The following is a 21,302-nucleotide window of genomic DNA, read 5'->3' on the forward strand; positions in this document are numbered from 1 at the left end:
GGGAATACACTTCATGGAGCTCTGTGAAAACAAGGCACATTGCTGTCAGGTATATGATGGTTTATTCATCATTGAAGTATTTATTGGAAACCTAGGATGTGTCAAGAACTCAATGAAGTGTAGGTGACTACATAAATATAATCCAGAAAAAAAAAATTAAAGAAAAAAGAAAGACTCATTGGCCATTTAGGTCAGTGTGGTTCTTGATTCCATCCCGGGACATTTGTAATCTCATTGTCATCAGAGGCATTCATGTGACACAGAGCTGCTCTGCATGGACTGTGTTCACTGTAACGGAACTCTGTCCTCCATAGTGGTGCTGAGCAAGTCTGTCTCTCTTCAGTCATCATTCGTTTAAGTTTATTTGTATAGTTGTTATTATTGTCCACATTCAGAATATATATAAAATTCAGAAAACCAGAAGGAATAAAAATAGGGGATAATCCTGTGTTCTACCACCTGGAAATTACTTCTAGTAATATCTTGCCATGTTAAGGTTATTGGAACAGCATTGAAATTCTGGCTATAAATTCAGTTTTGAATATGACTTCAGTTAACTATAGATTCAGCTTGGAATATGCTTTTTTCACCTAACATTATAGCTTACATTCTCCATGAAATTTCATCATCTTTATAAATATTTTTGAAATAACTACTTACCATTTCATTGAGCAAATTAACCTTAGGTTATTTAATCATTTTCCTATCTCTGAATATTTAGTGTGCTTTTAAACTTCCTACCTATGTATGGTTTTATATTTTCAATGATGAAGCTGAGGATGTAAATTCTGAAATTTGAAGAACTAGTCTAGGTTAGTTAGGAATCTTAGCAACTTGTCTGAATGACTAGTATTTATCCATCCATCCATCTATCAATCCATCCTCCCAACTACACATGTTGACACTATATAAGCAGATAAGCAGGGGCATGGCTTGCTCAGCTTTAGGTTTGGGGGTGAGCTCCCTGGCATCCGTGGGGAGGAGGAATGGGGAGCACCAGCAAACTGTGGCGTCCGCAGCACACTCTTCCATACCATGTGAGCCCAGAGGCTGCAGAGCTTCCCTGTGAAGGGAAAGCCCTGAGGCTTCCCCATTGTGTTCTTGCAAGAAGCCAAAGGAGGGACCTTCTAGGAATGACGAAAGAGCTATTGGCAGGATCATTGCATTTTGAGAAATAATGGGTCGGGCTGGCACATTTCTTGGCATCTTTCTTCCCTTTCCAGTTCCTTTGCAGTGGTCGCTCAGATTTGTGGAGTTTTGGGTCCACCCTAGTATGTGAGGGTTCATCTCTCTCCCCTCCTGGCAACTGCCTCTGAAACATTTGCCAAGTCTGGAGAACAAGTAGGATCCCAGAGGCTGTTGTGGCTAAAGGGAATTTGGATCCAAATACAAGACAGTAGACAGTAGGGGAAGCCATCATAATATTCCACTTCTGGGGCTGGTCCCACTGAGGGATTGGCTTGCCCCTTGGAAAGCTGCTAAAAGGAATGAGATGGCATGGCAAGGAAACTGCTTTTGAGTGTTTAACCAAGGAGTGACTCATCCATTCCCAGAATGTCAGGGCTGGAAGGTTCTCTAGTTATCTTCTAGTTCAGCCCACTCATTTTTCAGACAGAGGAGCTAAACCATGCCTTCTTCCTATCTAATACCTGGGACACAGGATGGTGCCTGGCACATGGTAGGTACCTGATAAATATTGGTAAAAAGATAAAATTTGAAATCAAATGGGGCGACTGATTTTCTCACAACTACACATCAGATTCTCAATGGAGGTTTGGGTGGCTGATGGAATTACGATTCTGCAGGTTGTGAGTGTGTCTTTGGCCTGTTGATTCTTTGCTCCTTGAAGTTAAAGAAGTGAATACATCATTAGAATGGAAGCCACTTAGGCCCCAACAAGGTTCTTGCTGGGAAATAGGTAGGACTTTCAGTTACAGTCATATCCTGGAAGCTTTGGCATGCATAGTCAGGAAAGAGGGTAACGTAGAACAGTTGTTTCCTCTGTTGCCTTTGGCCTGGGGGAGTCAGTGGCTCATTCAACTGTTCCTAAGTCGGTGCATTTTCCTTTTCTCCTTGGCCTCCTAGAGAATTGGGATCAGCATGTGACCTTTGCCTGGAAGGGAGGATCCTGGTGCAGTATGCCTTCAACGCCTCCTCCCCGATGCCTTGTGGCCCATCCGGACACTGGAGTCCCCGGGAAGCAGAAGGTGAGCCAGCCTGGAAGCTCACTCACAGGTTGGGTGTGAGAAGAACAACTCTTTTGGTCCTTCTGGAGTGTTATGATTCCAATGATCTTTTCTACATACCATCTTCTTGGATCTTAGATTGCCCTGCAAGGCCAGTATTTTTAAGTTGTAACATTTTTGTCCTTTTTTCCAACTTGATTGAGATATAATTGACATATAACATTGTGTAAGTTTCAGGTGTATGATGTCATGATTTGATGCATGTATATTACAAAGTGATCACCACAATAAGGTTGGTTAATGCCTGAATCACCTCACCTACTTTACCTTTTATGATGCCGGAACATTGAAGAGCTACTCTCAGGAACAGTAGAGTATCGCTAACTGTAGTCACCATGCTGCAGATTAGAACCTCAGAACCTTTTCATCTTCCAACTGGAAGTTTGTACTCTTTGCCCAACATGAAGGCCAATGTCCATGCCTTCATTTAGCACATGTCCTTTGAGTATCTTCCCTGCCCTATCATCCCGCTTTACATATAAGGAAACAAAGGCACTGAGATATTAAGTAAGTGCCAAGGCCACACACCTGACAAAGACGGGTATGCATCTATATTTACCTCCAGACCCTGACAGGCTGCAGTACAGACAAGGTTACCTGAGTATCAGTACACATGTGGGGGCTTCAAGACATCAGTATCTTGGATTCTTTCTTACTTATTTCTGGGAATATCCAGGGCATTATCACATTTGTCATGACTTTTCCTTTCAGTTTCCCCTTCTTTTTGGGATCCATTGATCTGCAAGACCCTTGAGGGAAGCATCTCATGGTTGCCCTGTTATGGGCTCCACCCATGACCAGACCCTTCCCTGCTTAGGGGGAGTCTCCCAAACCTCCCAGTGGCCAGTGCTCTCTGTGTTCCCATACAGTATCCTTCGCTGCCAGGTTCACTTGGTTTCCATAAAAATTAAGAGAGTACCTTTTACTCAATGTTTCGTTACACTGTGTCCCTGAAGCAAGGCTGCTTGGAACTGAGACTCATGAACCATTGCCTATTCTCTTTCCTTCTTCTGTATCTGTTGCCTAGGGCTCAGCTCTAGTTGCTGAAGCCAGGCTGAGAGACAGGGACCCCCTATTCTCTTCTCAGGCATTGCCTCGGCCTCCCTCACAGACTTACACTGAGAACACCCCCACACCCAATCCTGTTGCTCCCATGCAGGTCAGCTCAGGCCAGCAGTCTCTGGGTGGGGACACCCGTCCCTCAGAGGGAGCAGAGTCTGGTTCCTCGTTGAGGTTCAGTGAGAACTCCTCTGTTTTCCTCTATATTTTTAGAAAGAAGGTTGAAAAGAAAAAGGCAGAGGGATCAGAGAGACAAGTGACGGAGAAAAATGACAACACTACACTTAATCTTCTGAAGTAGCTTAAAATAAAAACGAGAGTCAAACTCGGGAACTCTAAACAAGCCCATCTGGAATGTGAAGCGAGAGGGATTCTGGAAAAACCCTCAGCTTACCCTCGCAGAGTCACAGGCCCTCAGGCGTGGAAGGGATGCTCGGGGTCACCCAGCCGGGGTTCTCACCCAGTGCAGGAAGCCCCCGGTGCCCTCCCTCACGGAGGCTCTCCTCGCACCAGTATTTCTTGGCCTTCCTGTTCTAGCTCCATTTGTTAGAAAGTCCTTCCTGAAATGGGCAGTCAGGACTTTTCCACCCAAACCTAAGCCATGTTGGGTTCTCACAGGAGAAAGTATATGTCTCTAGCCAGAGAGCACTTTCTGTGCCCAGTCTCATCTATAACCATGGCAGGGCCTGTATGCCAGGCTCTGGGCTGGGCACATGGGCAAGGCTGAGCCAACCGTAATAGCGGAGAGTCAGAGAAGTAGATGGACTATCACCATCCGGGGTGATGAGACCTGTGCTAATAGAAGTAGGGAGCACTGTGGGGGAGGGGTGTGGAGGGGGGCGGGCAGGAAAAAGGGGAGCTGCCCCAGAACCGGAGACTCGGGCTTCCTGGGAAATGTCACTGCACCAGCAAGCAAGGTGCATTGGAGAACGTGAAAGACATTTGGTATCCTTAAATCAATGGTTTCCTCCTGGCATCTGAAGGCTTAGGTCATTAGGGTTCCTCAAAGTCTAAAATTATTTTCATAATAATACATGACATGGTTTACCTTTTTCACTCTCACTCTCTCCTGAGAGTGTCATAGCGCTTCCCGGCAGCTCCGTGGAATGTGATGTTATTACTGCTCTGATAGCCCGTGGAACACATGCTTGTGTGTTCTTTAAAGTTTCTCAGCTTTAATTTATGGTACAATAACTGCTAATGGACATGACCCACCTGAGTGAGAGCTCTGCAGTAAGGCTGGAAGAGCTTAAATGGATTTGGAGCATAAAGAGCAAGGTGTGGAGTGGGGAGAGAAGGGGTTGGGTGAGGTATATACCGACCAGACGACCAGACGATGAGTAGTTCAGATTTATGCCGAGGGCAGGAAGGAGACCCCACGTGCCTTGGCAAGGGTCTGGGATCCGGCGAGATGCACATGTTATAAAGAGTGCTGGGTTCCTCTGGAGCAGAGAGTGGGGTCGTGGGGAGCATGCTGGAGGAAAGGGAACGGCCCATGGGTGGTGCAGGAATCCCAGAGAGGTGCGGTGGTGGCCAGATGAGGTCGATGAAGTGGAGAGATGTTTGGGAGATAGGGTCAGCAAGACTCTCTCCTGCGACTTCTTTGGCTAAAATCATCTTGGTTTGTTCTACCATTTGTGTGAATGAAATAATTTCCAGACATCCCCACATACCTCCATATAGCCCAACCGTCGATTGGTTCCGGCTGTTCCTGGTTTGTCCCTGACCCTCTTAAAGCCTGACATGCAGAAATGGGTTCACTGGAAACGCCGAGCCCCTGATTCCCTGAGCTGACTCTGGCCTCCAAGGAACCCCAGCAGCCCCCGGTTTCCTTCAGGATATGTAAATTCAGCACAGGCAGGCCAGGGAAAGACACTGTGCTTTTTTTAGAGCATCACATCACAGGCTCTGTGATCCCTTTGGCTCAGACTCTTTTTAATATCCTTGAAGAAATAAACTTTTCTATGAGCCAAACTCTGTAATTTATTTCTCAACTCATTTTCATCCTATTTATCTTTGCGTGTTTAAGTTTGTGGACTTTCCAAACTGACAGAAAACTCCGAAACCCATGAGCGATGCCAGCCATATCTTTGGGATTGGGGAAAGAGCAGGGGGTCAGGGTGGAGTGGGGTAAAGAAGGCTGACCTAGGCTCCAACCTGTCCATCAACGTGCTCTGTGCCCGTGAGTGAGCCATGGAGCTTCTTTGAAGATAGCGTCCTATCCACTGAATGAATGCCCTTTCCAGCTCCAACATTCCAAGCAGTTGTAATTCATTTACTTTAAATCTATTAGAACAAGACAGAAGGTTCCTCATTTAAACATATTTATTGAATATCCACCATATGTTATCAACTCCATTCCATGAACTTCAGGTAAATACAGTCACAGGAATTCTTGCCTTTGCCTACAGAAAGTGGTTATAGTCAAAAGAAACCCCATTTTCCTATCTCTTTAGCAAAAACTGTGTTTCATAGATAAATTTCTTCTGGGGTATTCAAGAGCACACTACATTTGTAGCCCAGAAGTTAACTAGCCAGATCTGACGGCCTGAAATCCCAATTAAGATCACTTACGCAAGCGTGTAATACATTAGAAGCCTTGGGTTTTCTATGAGAGATTAACACATGGCACTGTTTTCTTTTTTTCTTATTTGCATGAGTTTTTCCCCCTTTTTCTGCCTAGAATATTTCAGGTGCACTGAAGTATTCATCTGGAAAAAAACTTGGCTCCAAATTTTTATAACCATATTTGTGTCAACAGCTGCAGTGTATATGCACATAAATATAGAATAGATGTCTGTATAGATCTTCATAAATGTAAATTTAAATCAGCATAAGTATGTATAAATATAATTTACACACATATTTGGCCTCACTCCTAGTGGCCAGCTTATATAAACATGTGACTTTTCATTTAGTCACCATATACATAAAGGGCTACATATTAATAATGAAGTAACATTACCTTTGTGCTTTTCTCCCTCCCCCTCCCCTTTTCCCTCTCTCCCTCTCTTCCTTCTTCCCTCCCATCCTTTCTTCATCCCTCAGTTTCTTTCCTTGTCTCGGCTTTTCTCCCTGCCTCACCACCATACATGCAATCAACTTTCCCATCTGTGTGCATTTTTCTCCTTAGGACTCAGGTTTTTCCTCATCTGCTGTGATGTTCTCTTTCTCCAAGGCACAGCTATGCATTCATTGCTGCTTTGGTACAGATGTCTGATAATTGGTCACTAGACTGGAAGCTCCATGAGGGCAGAGACCACGTCATTAGAAACCTGTTTTCTCTGGGACTAGCCAACCCTGACACAAACCAGGCACTCAATAATTAATCTTTGAATACATGGATGGATGAATGGATGGATAGATGGGGGGATGGATAGATAGATGGATGTATGGATGGATGGGTAAATGGGTGGATGGATGGGTAGATGGATGGATGGGTGGATGGGTAAAAAATGGATAAATAGTATCTATCTCTAAAGAGTGGTTTTCCCAAAAGACAACTTTCATTTGTTTGATTAAAATTCTTCAGCAGCTCCCATCTCTCTCAATATGAAGTCCATTCCCTTAAAGTGACATGTGATTCTACTTACTTTGCCAGCTTGACCACTTGCTGCTCTCTCGTTGCTCTCGAAACCATGGTCATCTGGACGCACATTCTCTATCCACTGTTCTCTTGGTTTGGAATGCTGCCTCCGCTTGAGCTTTTCTTGTTAATTTCTCCTTACTTGTGAGAACAGAGCTAATATGTGTGTGTGTGTGTGCGCGCGTATGTGCACATCTATTAAATATTTGATCCCATTTGAGTTTCTCAGAAACCCTGTGAGGTAGTATTACAGTAGGTAACACAATGTGAAGCTGGATAGCTGATATTTTAACCCAACTTTCATGGCTTCAAAGCCTGGCGTGTTGCCCAGACTGACAGTATCACAGAATATTCTACTCCCCATCAGGGAATTACTTAACCATCAGAGTCTCAGTTTCCTCTTCTTTTAAATGAGTTTCATAAGACCTGCATCATACACTTATTGCCAGGATGAAAAGAGCTGAGGCGTGTAACGTGCTTGGCACCACACCTGGCACATAGAAGGTGATCAATTCATGAAGCTGGTGTTACCGAAGGGATTGCTGCTTTGGTAATGGATTGGACTCAGGGACACTTGAGGCTCTTTTTGACTTCTAAAAGTTTGTCTCTGATAACTAGACAAGCAGAAACCTTGCTAAGATTTCTATTCCTAACACACTTGCACATAATAAATGACTAGGCTCACCTTTATGTCCTTTGGAAAAGCATTTGGCCCTTCTGTTGATTAACAAGAAACCAGAGAGAAAGCCTGAGCCAAACAGATTTGTCATCTTTGCTCTTCTGTGGCTCCCCACCTCTGACAGTCGTCTTCTCCAAGGAAGGGAGAAAGACCGCTCCATCCCTTGCCAATTCCAGGAGAAAGCCCATGGAGTGAGTGGAACGTTCACCTGGCACTCACCCTCACTCAGCAGGCTCCTGTAGTCCAGGGGGCATTCACTTCTTCCTTAACTTTACCAAGAGAGAAGATTCTTCCTGTAACATATATGTACTAAGTATTCACTATGTTCACTCTCTTTGGACCAGGCCCTGTTTTAAGCAAAGGCTGTATTGTATTGAGTGAAACAGAGCTACAAAATAGAGACAAAAATGATAAGGATCCTGCAGGATTTTGGTGATGAGCAGGTGCATTAATTAATAGCTATGGAATGTGCTTCAAATATATTAAAATGCTACCCTCAATAAAGCTTTTTGAATGAATAAGTGACATATGTGTGCCAACAACCCACGAAGTCAAGAGAATCAGGAACTCAGTGGGATGGAGGGGAGATGGCAAGAAAGGCTTCAGTGTAGGTGGGTAGTGCCTTTGACTTAAATGACTAATTGCTTCTAGCTAGCATTTGCTGCAACAGATGAATGAACCTAGCTAAGGAAGAGTGGAGGGAATCTTAGAGCTGTGTCCATCTCTCCTTGCTCTCATGTGTTATATTTAAAAAGATTTTTATGCATTTTCCTTGTTCCTCTCTTTCTTTTTCTCTTCTCTTCTCCCTCCCCACCTGTTTTTTCCTCTCTTCTCCCTTGGTGGCAATACATAAGGAGATTGAAGGCATGTACAACCTTCACTGGGATGTCTTTTCCACCTCAGATGACTTTGTGTTTTTCGTTTCACAGTGATTCCTGTTATGCTGTAACAGCATCCCCACCCTCCACCAACCACTGATGCTAAAGGGGGGAAAATGTGACAAAACAGCTTAAAGTCCTCCATCCTACCCTTACTAACTGATCTATATCTCTTGCTACACTCCCTTAAACAAATTAGAGCCAATCACTACATTGAGCCCTGATTGCTATTCTCAGCAGAGCAAAGGAAAGCTCTGTGAGGGTCTAGGACTAATGATCTCAGTGGAGAAAAATTCAGAAGTCGATGCAGTCTGAGATCAGTGGGGATGAGGCATTGTCTCCAAGAGGAAAAAGCAGAAGAATCCCTCCTTCCTTCTCCTAGCTCCTCACCCAGCCCTCCCCTTTTTGAATCAGACTGGTCAGAGCATGGAGAAGCTCAGTGGTATGGGATGACCTCATGTAGAGAAGGGGAGGAGGAGAGATAAGATGGCTCCAGGGCTGCCTTCCAGCTCTGTCGTTTATGGTTCTAGACAGTTTCCTCCCAGAATCCTCAGTCCAAGGAGCATAAAGCTATCTGTACTCATCTTCTCTTTGCTGAAGGTTTCTGACCCTTCTGTCACTTCAAGCAGCTTGCATCAAAGGCAACACCATGAGGAATCTAGTTTATTTTAGTGGCCCCTGAATCCAGTAGTGAAAACAATGAGTATGAACTTCCAGCAGAGCCAACACCGGCTTCCAGTGCTGACCTTTACACTTCAAGCTGTGAGACTTGGGTCATTTCACTCCATATCTGCTCACCTCTGAAATGAGTCCTTACAAGAGTTAAACAAGTTTATGGGACATAGTAGGTGTTTGATAAATATGTGTCCCTTTCTTATTTCCATCCTAGCCACAAAGCCTACATGTGGCAGATGAGGAAGGAAACTTTGGGCATTAATTCAATAGTAAGACACTTATTTGAATATAGTCTTGACCAAGTGTCTGGTGATTCACGTAAGATCTCTGTTGCAGTCATGGGGATGAGCTGGATGCGAGACAGACAGCTGATTCACCAAAACACTAAGAATCTTCTCTTTGTTTTTCCCTCCATATGAGTTCTAGTCAGGCCAACCTCTCCTAAGGTCTGCAGGAAACTCCAAGGATCAGACTGAAGGTCTGTCAGGAACTCATATCCTCATCTCTTCTCCATAGGCCATCCAGATGTTGAACAGCCCTGTAAATCCAGTGTCCGCACCTGGAGCCCAAATTCAGCTGTCAACCCACACACGGTCCCGCCAGCCTGCCCTGAGCCACAAGGCTGCTACCTTGAACTGGAATTCCACTATCCTTTGGTTCCCGAGTCTCTGACGGTCTGGGTGACCTTTGTCTCCACTGACTGGGACTCTAGTGGGGCTGTCAATGACATCAAACTGTTGACTACAATGGGGAAGAACATCTCCCTGGGCCCTCAGAACGTATTCTGCGATGTTCCACTGACCATCAAACTCCGGGATGTGGGCGAGGAGGTGTATGGCATTCAGATCTACACGTTGGATGAGCACCTGGAGATTGATGCTGCCATGTTGACCTCCATTGCAGACAGCCCACTCTGCCTAGCGTGTAAGCCCCTGCAATACAAAGTGGTCCGGGACCCTCCTCTCCAGGTGGACGTGGCCTCCATCCTGCATCTTAATAGAAGATTCACAGACATGTAAGTGCACTTTCTGGATAAGTAGAGGACTAAGTGGGTCGGGTGTAGAAGGAAAAGAGAGTCAGAGAGGCCTGGATTAAAAGAAGGTTCATCACAGCCAGACTCACTTCTAGGGCTTTATACTGTGGCATTGTGTATAGAATTGTCTTAACAAGACAGAACTGATATGGTGGGAAGAGCAAGGATAAGGAGCCAGGAGGCTTGGATTTTGCTGATAGCTCTAAAGTGTGACTCTAAGTATCCCAGTCTTTCGGAAACTTGGTTTCCCCAACAGTTGGATGGGATTAGCAGTGAAGAAGTCATGTGTTACTAATGAAAGTGGAATAATTGAAGTTTGATAATGATTTCTTTTCTATGTTACATTGGAGAACATTCATGCATTCTGGTTGCTTCTTCAGTGTGTGAGACAAAAGTGAAGTTATGGCAGGTTGCTCACCTCTGAAATACTGCGAATTGACCATGTTCCTGAGTATTTGTATGAGACTTTTGGAAGGTAAACATCACCAGTCATGGTCCTTGATTTGTTTTCTTTTTTTGAAGTGGAGCACTGTCCAAACCCATGTGATCGTTACGTGCCCTTGCAAATCTAGGTCTCCATAATTCTTGTGGATAGCCAATGCTCTTATACAACCTAGTGTTTCTCCTTAATATAGTATATATCTCAAGCTTCCTCTCTAGTACACCTTCTTCAAACATCCTCAGGATTTATATTTTCCACAAGAGGTCACATTATAATGAAGTAATTCTTGCTTTTCCTATGTGCCAAACAATGGGCTAAAGTGTTTACATCTTTTACTTGTTTCATCCTCTCTGCATCCACAGCCCTATTATCCTTCTCCTTTTACAAAGAAGAAAACAGCAGCTTAGAGATGCAAAGTCAGGTGTCCAGAATCACACAGTTAGGAAGTGGTGAGATCAGGATTGGCATTCCACTTTGACTCCCAAGCCAGAGCACTTAGCCATTGTTCAGTTAATGATGTGATTCCAACTTCTGCTTTAACCTTGCCAATGAGGGAGCCTTGGCCACCTAATTTGGATACCAAGACTCTATGAAGTCAATCAGCAAACATTTGTTGAACATTTATTACATGCTATGGATATTGGTAGGGAACACTTTGAGTCTGAGAAAGAACAATAGCTCAGGAGTCAAACGCCTTGTGTTTGATTCCAGCCAGTCCCCTTACTGACGTTAGATAAATCAGTCAGTCTCGTTGAGCCTCAATTTCCTCCTCTGTGTGATGAAAAAGTTGAAGTCCATGGTTTCTATGGGTCTTTTGTGGCTCTTTCTTTGATTGTAAGATGATATAAGAGACAATCTGTGCTCTGTCTACTTGAAAATATTTATGAAGCCAATCATTAATAGAAACCAAGTTCTGGAGGAAACTTTTAATCTTTTTAAGAGACAGAACCACTTTCAAACACTTTACCAGCACTTCCTTTTACATGCCAGCAATTAACGTGCACATCACAAGCAAACCCTCGCCCATTCATTGATTCGGAGATGAAGAACATCTGTTTAAGAACTCAGAGGGAGCACTTGGTTTGTGTTTGCGAATGGACTTAAAATGTAAAGAATCGTCCTGCCTTGAAAAGATTTCATAACCCTGTCTCTTCCATCTCCTCACTTGTCTAGAGTAGTAAAAGCTCTATAAATATGCATCCACTTAAAATTTCTTTACAAAACAATTGGGATAATAAATAATAGATGTCTTAAAACCTCAGTTTAAACACAGCTTTCATTTTTTGCCTCAAGTTGTGAGCATGGGAGCGCTGACATCAGGTGCTAAGTGTGGAATGGTGGAAGTTAAACTGAAGAAGTGAAAGTACCTGAGTTCTCTTTTCAGCCAGGTTACTAACTTGATCTGCGATCTTAGGCTGGTCACTTACTCCTTCTGGTCTTCAGAGGTCTCCTCTACAAGGAGGAGGTTGCACTAGATTATTCGTGTTCAGACTTGGTTACACAACGCGAAAACTTGAGACATTTTTAAATTGTTGTCTCACTTGCATACCCTCCTAACTCTTCCCTCCACTCCCAGGTATGGACTTAACTATAAGAATGAGGCCTGACCACCGGACTTTTAAAATCTCACCGGGTAATTATGTTGTGCAGCCAAGTTTAAGGACCACGTCACGAAATCAGGTTCTCAAAGTGCGGCCCCCAACCAGCAGTATCAATAGCAAGTGGGTGCGTCGGAAGGCCAGGTCCCAAGGCCCAGCCCAGATGACAGCATCAGAAACTCCGAGTCTAGGCTTTTCCAGATGTCTCTGATTCTGGTTAAAGTTCGATACCACTGCTCTAACTGATCTCAAAGGCCCAGGAATCTGCAGGGTCTCTCACTCATACAAGTACTCATTCACTGTACAGATATGCATTGAGAACTTCCTGTGTGCCAGAGCCTGTCCTGGGAGGTGGAGATTAGATGGAAGACTCAAACCTGGTCCCTTCCCTGTAGACACTCACACTTTAGTGCTGAAGACCTTAACTACTAACTAAAATGCCTAGTCCTGTGTCGACTGGCTTCCAAAACCATCACTATCCAGGCCCACGTTCTTGTGCACCATTTGTTCTTTCATTCACTCAACATAAACTTCTCTCGTCCCTAATGTGTGACAAGAACAAGGGCTACCCTGAGGCATTCGCTGGCCTTTCTCTTTGCTTCCTTGAGTCCCAAGGAATTTACTGGAGACCTGGGCTGGGCTTCCTGACCTGAATGTTCTCTGAGACTCTGAACAAAGTAAAAAATCATTCCAAGTCAACCTACCATTTCAACTCCGTTATCTCTTAGTAATTCAAGTTCTGAACTCCAACACACATACCTCTGTGTGTCTCTGCATGTGTGTGTATTTGGCTGCTTTCACATTTTTTCCATATCAAATAAATTGGCTCATGGACAAGTTCTATATAAAGACTGTTTTGGAGAAAAAGAGGAGAGAGAGAAAAAATACCTTTTTTTTCCTTCCCGACTCAACCCATTACATGATCCCCTTTGACCTTTGTCTTCATTTTTTTCTCTCAGCAAAAATATTTATGTTTTCTGTTATCTATCCTGGAGATAGTTTCCCAAGGTATGACATTGATGGAGGGAAGGGCTTCTGGGCTTACCCCATGGATGCTTCCAGTAGACTGATTACTTTTGGCCAGGACGAGGAAAAAATGCGTAACGTCTCCCTTAAGTGGAAACCCCTTCATTGAATGAGAAGTGACACTAGCAGAGGAAAAGGAGACCAATACCAACTCTGCTACTAATTCACCATGTGACATTAAGACACATTGTGTCACTTATGTAGGCTTTAATTTCCCTGTGTGTAAAATTGGGGGAAAACACATTATGCAATTCTGTGTGGATAGATGTTGTTCTTAGGTGACAGGTGACTCATTTACCCTCTTTTTTCATTTTTTTAAGTAAAAGGTATTCGGCAGAGATTGTCTATAAGATCAGTACCTGGAGTGGACCTCACTGGTTCCAGTGCCCTAGTGAAATGTGTAGTGTGTGGACAATAATCATGCTAATAATAATAACTATTACTTACTGAATACTCACCGTTTAAGTGCCTTACAAATATTTATGAGGCAGGTGAAGCTGAGAGAAAAATCTAGAGCTCAGAAAATGTACTCATCCAGCCTACCACAGCTGGCAATGGCAGAGCCGGTCTAATTCCAAATTCCACCTTCCCAACCACAACGCCTCCTGCTGTAATAACGCAGAGGCAGACCTCTAGAGCTTAGACACGCATCCAGGCTGGCTGAAGTTCAAGGCGCAGCAAGTAGAAGACAGGCTTACAACTCACAGGCCTCTAGCCCACAGTCCATTCCTGTGACCCAGTCTTGGAGCCCAGCAACACAAGTTACATAGCTAGTTCTTTATGCGTGTGGCTGGGAACAAAGAAGGGAAGCTTCTGTTTCTCAACTTGACTGTCACCTTGACTTGCTTCTGCAGTGGGCACCATGCTGCTTGGGTCTGTATGGAATCTTCAGATTTCTCTAAGAAGTAAAAACTTGACAAAACTAAGCCTTTTTCTTTTTTTGCTTAGAGTAAGTCAGGTGTAAGGCAAAGCAGGAACAGTGAATAGCAGCTCATTGTCATTTATCTGTTCATCTGCCCATCCATTCATCATCAATTCATTCAGCAAATAGTTACGGGTGTCTATCACCATGGAATTAGGAATCCCTGGCCTCATGAGCACACAGTTGAAAGGAGGAAATAGGTAAGGAATCCAGTGATTGTACTGCAGCATGAAAGATGCTGTAGTGTGAGGAGTACAAGGAAAACATAGGTAGGGTATCTAACCCAGTTTGAGGTTAGATAGGTTTCTTAGAAGAAGTGCTGTATAAGCTAAGAACTGACGGATGAGTAAGAATTAATCCTTGAAGAGACTTGCCATAATTCCATGGTTAAAACCAAGTGGATGCTCAGCAAACATTGCTAAATGAATGAATGAACAAATTAATGAGTGAACCAATATACTATATTTCATAGCAAAAGTGGTTGTTCAGTTTCAGAACAAATGTAGAGTTTTGAGGAAGGTATATGTAATAATCTGGACTATTGATCACTTTGGTTCTTAAATCTACTTCTTTTTAACTGCTGTATAGTATTCCCTATTAGGAATAGCTGTATTCCTAATGCTGGGCAGTGAGTATTTCACACATTTTTCAATTGCAAACAAATGCTGCAGCGAGTACTCTTGTATTAACCTCCTCATGGGCATATGTGAGCATTTTTCCAGGCTGATGTTGAGAAGTGGAACTGCTGGGTTATAAGCCATGACCTTTTTCATTTCCATGGATACAACCGATGGCTTTCTGAGAGAGTGACTGAGCTCATATTCCAACAGCAGTTGGTAGTGGGACCTTGTATTCTGCATTGTCACTACGATTTGACAAAATGAAAATGCGTTGTCTTTGGGCATTTGATGTTCTCATTGATGTTCTTGTGATGAACATCTTGAGTGAGCGTTTTTCAATTATTTTAACATCTCCTCTTCTGTAACTTGCTAAGAATATCTTTCATTTATGTTTGGTTGTTCATCTCTTTATACCTTGGTTTTGCCATCTGTTAAATTAGGATTTTAATGCCAGCCTTCTTGTGTATCCATGAATGTTATTGGAATTTGGGCGAAGCAGATAGTCCAGAGGGCACTATCGTTTATGAAGTTACTCTGAATAATAATTTATGCATCGACGCATTTATCAAATGCTAATTTAGCATGCTTCCTGTGTTGGGAAGCATGCCACCTTCTGAAGACAAAATGGGTAACCAAACCTGGTTTCTGCCCTCGTGGGGAGCCTTAATTTAGTCATTGTGTAACCCACCCTCCCATATGCTAGTAGCATCCACTACAGGTAGTACTAACATCACTACTAATAGTAGCTACCATGTAGTGAATACTTCATAGATGCTCAGTGTCTTTTATAAGCCTACCAATCAAGTATAGGTATCAGTGTGCCTTATTTTTGGACGGGGAAGCTGAGACTCAAGGAGATACCATTTACTTAAGATTCCACAGTTAATAGATGCTAGAGTCTAGTTTGACGTCTCCTTGCCTGTCACCATAGTGGGCAAACTGTAGAGCACAATCAATCATCGCTATGCTGACAGGCAAAGGATGATGCAGCATCTCGATGGATGGAGAAAGTCGATGTCAAAACTAGCTCTTGTGGTTTTCAAGAAGAAATACAATAAACACACAAAAGAGAAGATAACACATTTTTTATTTGTTGTGTGTTTTTTTTAACATTTAAGTAGACAAGGTTCAAGAGTCTTGATGAAGTGTGGACATAGTCAGACCAGCGTGGTTTCCAGTAACCCGCTGCCGAAATGCATCCTTCAGGATAGCCCTCCTCCTGAGCAGGGCCTTCTCCCAAGCCTACCCAACACAGGGTAGCCTCTGTTCTGATATTCTGCCCCCCAGAACAGAGGCGCAGCATCAGGAGTGAGAGCAGTTTCTCCAAGCCCAGAGTGGATACCTCTGCTCCTAGCCCAGGCTGGCAGAGTACAGAGTCAGCACAATCTTACTCTATTTCTGGAAACTGGGCATCATCCACCTGTAACTCCCTCTCTTCAGTCTGAGGCCAAGTACCTCTCAGGATGAAATACGGGTTCTGAGAACATTCGGGTTTTGCAAAATCAACAGATCTCCAGATTCAGCAGCAGCCATAGAAGTGCTGACTATCTCCAAGTACCTTCACGATTTTGAAAGTGTGAAGCATCCATTTGATACTAGTACCACTGAAATCATTTATCCTAAAAATGTCTATGCATCAGTCTGATGCACTGCCGAACTTTATAGCAAGTGGGCCATTACAGATGTTGAATAAGACACAGAAGTGAAATGATGAACCTAAGGCTCTGTTAATAAATTCTTTCTCCCTTCCTCTCTTTCTCTCTCTCTCCCATCCTTCCTTTCTTCCTCCCCTCCTTCCTTCCTTTCTTTCTGTAACAAGTCATTACAACATGTCAATCTTAATGCTGGTACTGTAATTCTGAATCTTACAATTGAATAGGAAAGCTGAACTGAAAAATAACCCAAGTAAAAAATATCATTATAAACTAAAGATTATTATTACAGGAGGTTATAAAGAGTATAATCTCCCCTTAAAGGAAGGGGCAATGGCCCTTATTATATAGTTTGGTTTTATATTTATTATTCCTTAGGAAATAGAGGTCTAAACCAATCAGATTTGTGTTTTTATAAAATTGCTCCAGGTGCTCTTTGAAGAAAGGATTGAGAAAGAGTGAAAAAGGCCATATGGGGGTTATTGCTAAAGTCCAAACCAGAATTTATGATCATTTGCATAGAGAAGTGGATGAATTGGAGACATGTGTCAAAGGTGGAATCCACAGGGCTTGGCAATGTATTGGATGCAAAGGTTTTAAGATGGAGCTGTCCAGTGACTCTCGTTTCTGGTTTGAGCATTTGGAATGAGGTTATTTCCTGAAATGGAGGAATAGATTTTAGTGTAGTATTTGAATCGAGGGTTTTCCAAGAGTTTCTTTGGATAAATAACAATGAGTTCGTGAAATCAGGTTGCAGTGTGTCCTGGTGTTACCTACTTCTTTGTTCTTTTGCTGTTTGTCCTAAGGATAAGTAGGTTGGACTGGACTTGGTTGTGTAGCTCCAATTCCTGACTTTTAAGAAAACAAACAAATGAATAGGAAAGAGAAGGAAAATAACAGCCGTCAGAGTAATTACAGATGTGGGAAGAATGGAGGAATTTATCTCACACTGGGCATTGGCAAGACGAGCAGACAAAATCCATTCAGTCTGTGCTCAGAGATGATGAGAATCCTGAGGACAGGGCTCCATGGGTTCATGTTGTGTCTGTTGAAACAGAAACCTCAGGCATTTACTTTAGAGATGCTGAGTTCTGAATCAGGAGATCTGGCTCCCAGACCAGCACACGACTGCCTTGCTCTGGGACCCTGACCGGGTGCCTCCACGGTGTGAGCCTCAACTCCTTCCCCTGAGAAAAGTATGTGCTGATGCCTGTCCATACAGTCTCACAAGCGGTGCCCTGAACAACTGTGATGAGATCACAGCCTTGTGAGGACGTGATGCTGTCTGGGGAACTCTGAAGATTTAAATGTTTATGATTCTTTCTATTGTTTGGTTTTCATGAGGCTTATTCTTGGCCAGGGTCAGGCTGGAGAGTATGTGTGAAAGGCAAACACACGGACACGCACAGACACACACGTGAGACTGTTTCCCATTTAACTCTAACTGGAGTTGCTATGGTTCAGTGTTGGGTTAGAACCGTGGTCAGCAAACTGCGGCTCGCGAACCACGTGCGGCTCTTTGGCCCCTTGAGTGTGGCTCTTCCACAAAATACAATGGCCTGGGCGAGTCTATTTTGAAGAAGTGGCGTTAGAAGAAGTTTAAGTTTAAAAAATTTGGCTCTCAAAAGAAACTTCAATCGTTGTACTGTTGATATTTGGCTCTGTTGACTAATGAGTTTGCCGACCACTGGGTTAGAAGGAATAAAAGATAAATCGTATTTTAATTGCTGTAGCTGAACTAAAGGGGAAAATAAAGGAGGAAACCCACCAAAATGCTGGCCCTGGATCAGGAGACCTGAATTCCAGGCCTGATCTGAAATGTTGCTGTGTCCCTGGCCTGTGACTCTCCTTCTGTGGGCCCAAGGCCCCTTCAGGAAGGCATGGATAGCTGACCCTAAAGGACATTCCCAGGGCTGACATTCTGTTCAGACCACGAGAGAGTCTAATTCTGCAATGGTGGAGGGAGCAGGTGCTATGTCACACTGGCAACAAGTCTGGACTGAGCTCAGAGACTGGCCCCTGTGAAGACAGCCTCCCAGGCACACCAGGTAGCTCAGAGCTCCTCCCTGACATGTGCTCTCTCTCTCTCTCTCTCAGGGGTTATCAAGCTCTCCCTTTGTGACAGTTCCAGAACGTATTGCTCCATTTTTCTGGTTGAGTGGCATTTTGATTAGAGGTGGGGACTAGGTAGTATCTGCCACCTTATCTTCATCTTCTCCAGCAAGGCCAGGCATCAAGTAGGTGGCCAATAAATGGAGGTAAATAAATGCATGCATGCATGCATGAATGAATACGTGAACTCTGTGACAGATCAATAGCTAGCAGAAATCCATGATGATACAAATGATACCTGGTATATGTGAAGCTTTTCTTTAACTTCTAAGATGGATTAGTTACCAGAGAATCAAAGGGACAAAAGAGAGCCAGTGTAGCTCAGCAGTTGAGTGTCAAACCAGGAACCAAGAGATCACTGGTTGGATTCCCAGTCAGGGCACTGCCTGGTTGCTGGCTCGGTCCCCAGTGGGGGTGTGCAGGAAGCAGCCGATGGATGATGTTTCTCTCTGATCTTGTCGATGTTTCTATCTCTCCATCCCTCTCCATATATATATATATATATATATATATATATATATATATATATATATATATATATATATGAAAAAGGACAAGAGAGAAGTGAAACAATGCTGCCAAGACTGAGATAAGAGATGATGGTGCTAGTGTAGGCTAGTAAAGGTGAGAGGATGGAGGGAAAGGGTGGGGCTGAGCCATACTAATGGTTGGAAATACTTGGTGCCTGAGCAGAGGGAAGGGGCAGGTGAGTGGTTGCCCATTCCCTTCTCCTTCCATAGCGTGGTCCTATAGCGTGGAGATGCCTGTGTCACCAGCATCACTGAAACCGAGAATGTGGAGGTAGAGGCACGTTTGGGTTGGGATGGGAGGAAGAAGATGAGTGCAGAAGTGCCTTGCCGTCGGCAGCCTGTGAGTCAGTGGCTGGCACACAATTACACTTCCCTTGAAACCATAACATCCCCTCCCTCCGTGGAGCCTGTGGGAGCAGTCGAGGTAAGCTTGAGGTGTGTGCGCACATGAATGCGTGTGTGCAAAGGTGTGTGTGCATTAGGGTGGGCAGACAGGACCTGTGAGACCACTTGTTTTCTTTATCCGCTGATGCTCAAAGTGTAGTCCAGTGTTCTGCAAAGGTCCCCCGGGGCATCGCGGGGTTAATCTTCCATGGCACTAATACCTATAGCATTACAAGGTACAGGCTTTGTTTTCTACCCAGGATTAATCATTCACTCATGGGCTTTAATACAAGCCAGACACCACCTCACTGCGCCTCATGCAGAATGCCAGTCCCCCTTCCATGCTAAGGCCGGCTTTCACAGCCTTGTTGTCAGGGTGGGAAGGAGGGTTTTCTTTGCCCCGTTTCAATATCCTATAAACTAAAAGGTTTGGAAACTTCCACGAAGGATGTTCATCAAAAATACCAGGAAAGCTGGACTTTGACTTTAATTTTCTATGACTTGCAGCAATTTATTCCCTTTCTCCACGCTCAAGTATCCATCCCACGATGAGAAACTTGGGATGAGTGATACCTGAAGCCATTGAGCTCTGTTTCTTCATGTTCATGTTTGCTTGTTGAGCTCAGCACCTTGAATACAAACTCTGTCTCCAGAAGCTTTAAGCAGAGACCATTATGAGGTGCTCCAACCTCCTACTTTCTAGGAATTAGACTGAAAAACTCAGATCTGGAAGGAGCATTGAAGCCCAGAGAGGGGAGGACACTTCCTCAGAGCCACACAGCCCTTTAATGGCAGAATAGGGAATTGAACCTGGGGTTCCTGACTCCCCATCCAGGTGCTCCTTCCCCCACAGAAGGAAGTGCTGGAGCTTGGCCAGGCCTTGGGACTCAGGTTTGAGTTCGTCTCTCTCAATTGTGGAGAAGTCTCTGTTGGAAGCTCCGAGTGAAATCTCAGAGAGCTAACATCAGTAACGTCATGGCAGCTGGGGCTGGGGAGGGGGCTGGTATAGGAAATGAGAGCACACATTTGGCCAAGCTCAGGGTCCACGTGACCCTCCGAGAGCCCTCGTTTCAAAACAAACTCAACCTTTTAGGTTCAAGTTCTCCCTCCCGTCAGAAACGTGACTTCCTGCTTCTAAGAAGCAAAGCTTACAAAAGAGCTCAGAAGACCTCGCAGACATCAAATAGCTCTTACAAAATAGCGTTTTGATGAGTTAAGTGTAAATGAATCAGAAACATAAGGATTACATTTTCCCCAAGTGCACATGGGTTTCAAATTTGAGGGGAAATGGAGTTTGCTAACTGCACTCCGGCTTTCACCGAACCCAAAGCATTCATTCCTGGGGCTGGGGGCGGAGGGGGGGAGGGGGGAGAGGGGAAAGAAGAAAGAGAAGCCCAGCCCCCAAATGGTTTTAGATGTGGTGCCAAATTCGAAAAACGCTGTTGGGCTCGCCCTCTGCCAGTAATAAAATTGCTGGCCACCCAGAGAGGCCACAGGGAGGAGAAAGGAGATTGCTTTCCCCACTGGCCCCTGGTCTCAGCAACTGTGTTCAGTTAGTGGCTTTCAATCACCAGCTGTCACTGGGTCCCTGCATTGGACTTGCTGGCCCCCAATTGGCCTCGATTTTCACACTGTGCCGCATGCCTTGTTTACCTCCAATGGTCTACGGCGTTTGGGCTCCCAGAGGCCTTGGCGACCAACCGGTCAGCTAGTCACAAGCCTCTGCTCTGTAGTCAAGAGACCTGTCCATCACCAGCAGGGGTGTTTGGGAAAGCTGTCACACATCACCTTTGGTTGCATTCAGGAAAAACAAGAGTCCCTTGTAGATCTTTTCCGCTCTCCTTTCCTTAATGCTCTCCA

At 44.2% G+C, this 21,302-nt stretch overlaps 1 protein-coding gene across 1 annotated transcript in view; it reads left to right on the top strand.

Moving 5' to 3' along the window:
• The window catches only part of PAPPA (pappalysin 1), a gene marked incomplete at its 5' end in the record, with an annotated part of 219,587 nt that overhangs the window by 70,230 nt on the left and 128,055 nt on the right, over positions 1–21,302 (top strand). The window contains 2 exons of the mRNA XM_079789610.1: positions 2,086–2,207; positions 9,640–10,138. Of these exons, the coding sequence (XP_079645736.1) occupies positions 2,086–2,207; positions 9,640–10,138 (621 nt within the window). The remainder of the gene's footprint in view (positions 1–2,085; positions 2,208–9,639; positions 10,139–21,302) is intronic.

The sequence above is a fragment of the Cnephaeus nilssonii genome, assembly GCF_951640355.1.
Source record: "Cnephaeus nilssonii genome assembly, chromosome: 14".
Lineage (NCBI taxonomy): Eukaryota > Metazoa > Chordata > Mammalia > Chiroptera > Vespertilionidae > Cnephaeus > Cnephaeus nilssonii.